We start from the raw sequence: 5,013 nt of genomic DNA, 5'->3' as shown, positions 1-5,013 counted from the left end.
CCTGAGCTGGTTAAAGTTACCTGAGCTGGTCAGCGTTACCTGAGCTGGTTAGTGCACTGAGTGAGTTATTAGACGCCATCATGGAGGTGGAGCTTGAAGACGTTCCTTGTGTCGTCGTTGTTGCTGCTGCTAAAGCAGCCAGGTTCTGCATGGTGCTGAGACCTGACACACAATCAGGTTCAACAGTCATTCCTTCCTCTGACCACGACACAAAACATTTCATTTTCTCTCTGTGCTGCACAGACCTGAGTCTTCAGGATTTACTCAAATTACTCCCAGCGCAGAGAACGTGGGTCATTATGCAGCCAGTGGTAAACTTATACAATGCAAGCCTTAAAACATTTACTACTTTCAGTTTTCATTGCTCACCTCCATGAAAGTTGGAGGATCATGTAATTGCCAGTGTGTGTGTGTGTACCTGAAACTGGGTGCAGGTTGTTGAGTGTATTCCCAGTGAACGTTGCCTGCTGCAGTAACTGTAAGTAGAGCTGAAACCAGCAGCAGGATCATTGGATTAAACGTCTCTGTCGGCTGTCTGATTAGTTTTTTCAGAATAAACGCTGAGCTGAACTCACGGCGAGGTACTGCGGGCCCAGACTGTTGAACCCACAGAGATTCCCCCACACTGAAGAAGCACTGAGCTGCTGCATCTGCTGCTGCAGCTGCTGAGCGAGGCGTTTCTGCTCTTTGTCCTTTTGGGTGTCAGCAAACTTCACCACGATGGGAGACGAACAGCCCTGAGTTATTTAGGGATGAAATACAAACAAACCAATAAATAAATGTTTAATTAAACTTTTCCCCCTTGTCTTTCATTAATCTGCTGCCATATTTCTACAGTAAACACAATCCTGTAAAACACCCGAATCTGTATTTAGTGCTGATGTTACCTCCATGGTCTGACTCTGATGCATGGACTTAATGGCTGACTGGGCCATCTGTCGAGCTGTGAACGTTACAAATGCACATCCTGAAAGAAAAAAAAATATTTTACAGTTTGGTGTAGGAGTAGCAAAGATTCAGCTTTTAACTGCTGTTCTGCTTGTTTCAGCTATTGGCTGTGGTTCTGCTTATTTTGCTTTCAGCTACTGTTGTGATAGATTTTGTTTTTAGCTGACATTTTGGTTTGCTGCGGAAAGATAAAATTTTTCTACTTGGTTCTGCTTTCAGTTCAGCCTGAAAACTGTTAGTAAAATATTTTACTGTAAGGAATGAGATCAGAGAACTGCTGACTTCCTGAAGACCTTCCATTCTGCCCACAAAAACACAGTTAATTTAAACCATTTTTAAATTTGTTTAAAGAATGATCAGTATGATTTTACCACGACTGAGTCCATCAGGGCCTCGAAGAATCCGACACTCCTCGATCTGTCCGTATGGAGAGAACATCAGGCGGATGTCGTTTTCATTACACTTCTTGGAGATCATTCCAATGAAGAGCTTCCTGTCCTCCACTGCTGCACAGAACACAAGACAACAATTCACTGAACTGTCTTTTACTGGATGGATGGATGGATGGATGGATGGATGGATGGATGGATGGATGGATGGATGGATGGATGAATGGATGGATGGATGGATGGATGGATGGATGGGTTCTAACATCTTCTGGTTAGTTCCTTTACTTTTGCTGACTCAGATTTTCCAGGAACAGGAAATGGTATTCCTTTTTATATAACCTAAATGAGCTGAGCTTCTAAAAAGATCTACCACCTAAAGTTGACTCCTAGAAACCTTTTCTGTGCTACCTTGGGCCTTTAAGACTGAGTCATGTGGTCTTCTCTGTGTGGTCTGTTTGAAGCTGTCTTCTTAAAGCCAGTTTCCCTGACTCCTCTGTGACCCAACCTGGCCCCTTATGCTCCTAGGATGGTTGAAGACCAACCAGTGTCTTCTGGGTGTCTGCTGGGGGTACGGACAACAAAAGCCTTAAAACTTGGCAGTCTTCAGGCAGGAGGATCTTTGCAGGGTCTTATCCTGAACTCCTCTCTTGTGTGAGACTTTTTCTGGATCCTCAGTTGGTGCCCAGCGATGGAGAGCAAAGGGTTCCTGCCACAACCTTTGATTCCTTCAAGCATGGTTTGTCCATCCTGTCCCTTCATCTGTCCACAGTCCAGGTGTCCTGGGGTCTGTCCTCATCTGGTCCACCTACATATTCTACACTGTAGTCTTCACCCTGCCAGATCCAGATCCAGCTCTGCAACAGTTAGAAGTCCCACACAGACGTCCTGAGTTCTTCCAAACTGAGGCCTAACGTCTGGTGTCCCTCAGGTTCCATGGACCCACCTGTCCTCTCTGCTCCCTGGACCAGCTCTCGTCTCCTGCTCCCTACAAAAACTCCTGTCATCAGAACCGTCAGCCTTTGAGTCAACAGGACCCCCAAACTACACACACACACAGACAGAAACACACACACACAGACACACACACACTCACACAGACAGAAACACACACACACACACACAGACACACACACACACTCACACAGACAGAAACACACACAGACAGAAACACACAGATAGAAACACACACAGACAGAAACACACAGACACAGACAGAAACACACAGACACAGACACACACAACTGCTCGTTTTCCATCGTGGCAGCAGAGGATAAAAACATGTTTATATTGTTTGTGTCGTTTACAACTCAACATTATTCCTAAAGGTCTGAAAATGTGTTTTGTACCATTTTCACCACAACAAATGAGATTTTAATATTTGTGCAGCTGCAAATACATTTAGAGATGAAATTATTGTAATGTGCTTTTTGATTTTTATGTAATTTTTAAAATTTAAAACTGTTCAGCTGTGTTTAGTAATAGTGGGTCCAAATGGAGACAGCAGCCATTTTACTGTTACAGACAACAGGAAACAGAATAACATCCAGAGGAATAACCTTCAGTCTGATATTTAATCTTATTACATCAAATAATTTCACCAGTTGAGTCATAACAACAACGTCTATAACTCTGTTTTCAGCAGCAATTAGAGAAAAAGATTAAAAAACAGAAAGTTCTTACCGTTGCTTTTCTCGCTGTCAGCTGGTTTCATCTGGATGGGGTGGTGCATCTGAACAAAAACCAGATAAAACCCAGAATCTTACAAGCTTTCCACATGACAGGAAGTTCACAAAGTAAAACATGGAAATAAAGTCCAGGTGTGCAGAGTGGATGCTGCAGCTGAACAAGGAAACACAAAGATTTGTCAAGATATTTTCAGATTTCTCAGTGTTTTAAACTTTATTTAAATAAAATTCCCCATAGAAAGAGACAGCAGGTCCAGAAGCCCAGACCTCCCTCTCCAGCTCCTCCTGGAGGACCCCAAGAAGTTCTCAGGCCTGAGAGGATCCAGAACCCCCCGAGGTCTCCTCCCAGCGGGACATGCCCGAATCAGATGAACCACCTCAGCTGACTCCTTTCAATGAGGAGGAGCAGCGGCTCTACTCTGAGCTCCTCAGCTGGTCTCTGAGCCCGGCTCATTTCAGAGCGCAGCCTTTAGATCAAATCTGATGGGTTTCAGCTCAAAGTGGCGCCATGTTTGCATATGAACACACAGAGACCTACCCCGGGCAGAATCTTCATGTTGTGCAGAGCGTTCTGTGCTTCCAGGGCTGCTTTACGAGAGTAGTACGTTATAAAACAGCAGCCTGCAAAGGAAGGCAGAAAACTGTTAACACCTACAACTTTTAAAATCATACTTTCTTTTAACTGCAAAACAAAAACTGTTAACATGAAAACCCAAAGAATAAAAGATTCTTATTGATCTTTGTGTGAATCCGGATCGTTTGTCTCTGAGGTGGAGCTATATTTGGGAACCTTCAGGGAGTGAAAGTCCTTTCTCTAACTTCCTTCTGTTGACGACCAAAAACGTTTCCAGGTGCAGGCCCTGCCTATCTGCATGAAGTGTGTGTGTTACTACGCACTGACCTTTGCTCTGTGGGGGGTTCTGGCTCCGGTCTCGGAGGATATTGATCTCATAAATTGCTCCATAAGGTTCAAACAGCTCCCGAAGCTGCTCCTCGGACCAGGACCGTGGAATCTGTCCTACAAACATCTTGATGGCATCAATATCTGGTTGGTCAGGATGATCCAGAGACCCGTTGATCTTCTTCCCACTATCAAGATAAACACCACAGGTATGTTTGGTACTAAAGTACTTTAAAAGAAGTATTTACCTTCACACCAGAACCTGTGGTGAAGATCTAACTTGGTAACAGACATCTTGGTTGTGAGATTAAAACTCCTTTAGTTTATGATTTCTGAGTTTGTTGTGGTTTCATGTTTTCTGTATTCATGTTTGGTGTTGTGTTATTTCAGTCCTGTTCTGTACCTTGGGTTTCTGTTTTTATTTTGTTAATTTATTTGAGTTTTCGGCTTAAACTTTAAACATTTTTAAATATTCAGGTTTTTGCAAATATTAGCTTGGATTTATTAGAATTTGTCTTTATTGTTTTTACCTTTGTTTGTGTTTAGCTGTGTCTTTATTTTCAGTTCCTCCTGTCCTCTTTTATTTTGGATTACACTCAGTTTGTAGATTTAAGCTGTTTTTTCTGTTCACAGATAAATAACATCAGGATCCTGAGTTTCTTGTAGTTATTTTTGCACGTTTGCGTTTTTATTTAACTCATTTAGTGTTTATTTTAGTCATTCAGTGATGATTATGTTCAGATCTGTTCCTCAGTCCTGCTCCGCCTACATACACCTGTTCCTCGTCATCATTAGTCTCACCTGCTGCCACTTTCCCCAAACAACCTTCCAGTCTCAGGTAATCTTCACTCCCCCATTGTTGTGCCTCATGCCATGTCTGACAAGGCGAGGCTTGGCAGAACTCAAACTCACAACGACACAGCAACGTTTTAAGGATTTTATTGCCAGGAGATTGGAAGCAGGCTCAAAGTCTTTGATCGTCTCACTTACGTGATCGGCTAGTGGCGGGACCGGAACTGGTAAGTCCACTCTAGCTGGGTTTAACGTAGCAGACCGGCTGGTCTGAAAGGGGCAGAGGCGAGAGGGAAAG

General features: G+C 43.3%; 1 protein-coding gene across 2 annotated transcripts in view; it reads right to left on the bottom strand.

The window, feature by feature from the left end:
* Positions 1-11: 11 nt before the first annotated feature.
* Positions 12-5,013, bottom strand: part of LOC108251746 (CUGBP Elav-like family member 1) — a 7,998-nt gene continuing 2,996 nt past the window's right edge. The window contains exons 2-9 of one of the 2 annotated variants that reach the window (XM_037979689.1): positions 3,924-4,111; positions 3,561-3,643; positions 3,018-3,066; positions 1,320-1,454; positions 888-967; positions 576-737; positions 419-488; positions 12-162 (exon numbers count right to left, since the gene is read on the bottom strand). In XM_037979689.1, coding sequence (XP_037835617.1) covers positions 17-162; positions 419-488; positions 576-737; positions 888-967; positions 1,320-1,454; positions 3,018-3,066; positions 3,561-3,643; positions 3,924-4,111 — 913 coding nt within the window. In that variant the 3' untranslated portion in view covers positions 12-16. The remainder of the gene's footprint in view (positions 163-418; positions 489-575; positions 738-887; positions 968-1,319; positions 1,455-3,017; positions 3,067-3,560; positions 3,644-3,923; positions 4,112-5,013) is intronic. The other variant, XM_037979690.1, reaches the window with a different exon arrangement.

The sequence above is a fragment of the Kryptolebias marmoratus genome, linkage group LG15 (genome assembly GCF_001649575.2).
Source record: "Kryptolebias marmoratus isolate JLee-2015 linkage group LG15, ASM164957v2, whole genome shotgun sequence".
Taxonomy (NCBI): Eukaryota; Metazoa; Chordata; class Actinopteri; order Cyprinodontiformes; family Rivulidae; genus Kryptolebias; species Kryptolebias marmoratus.
Note: the sequence above shows the minus strand (reverse complement) of the source record. Positions and strands in the feature narration are given on the sequence as shown.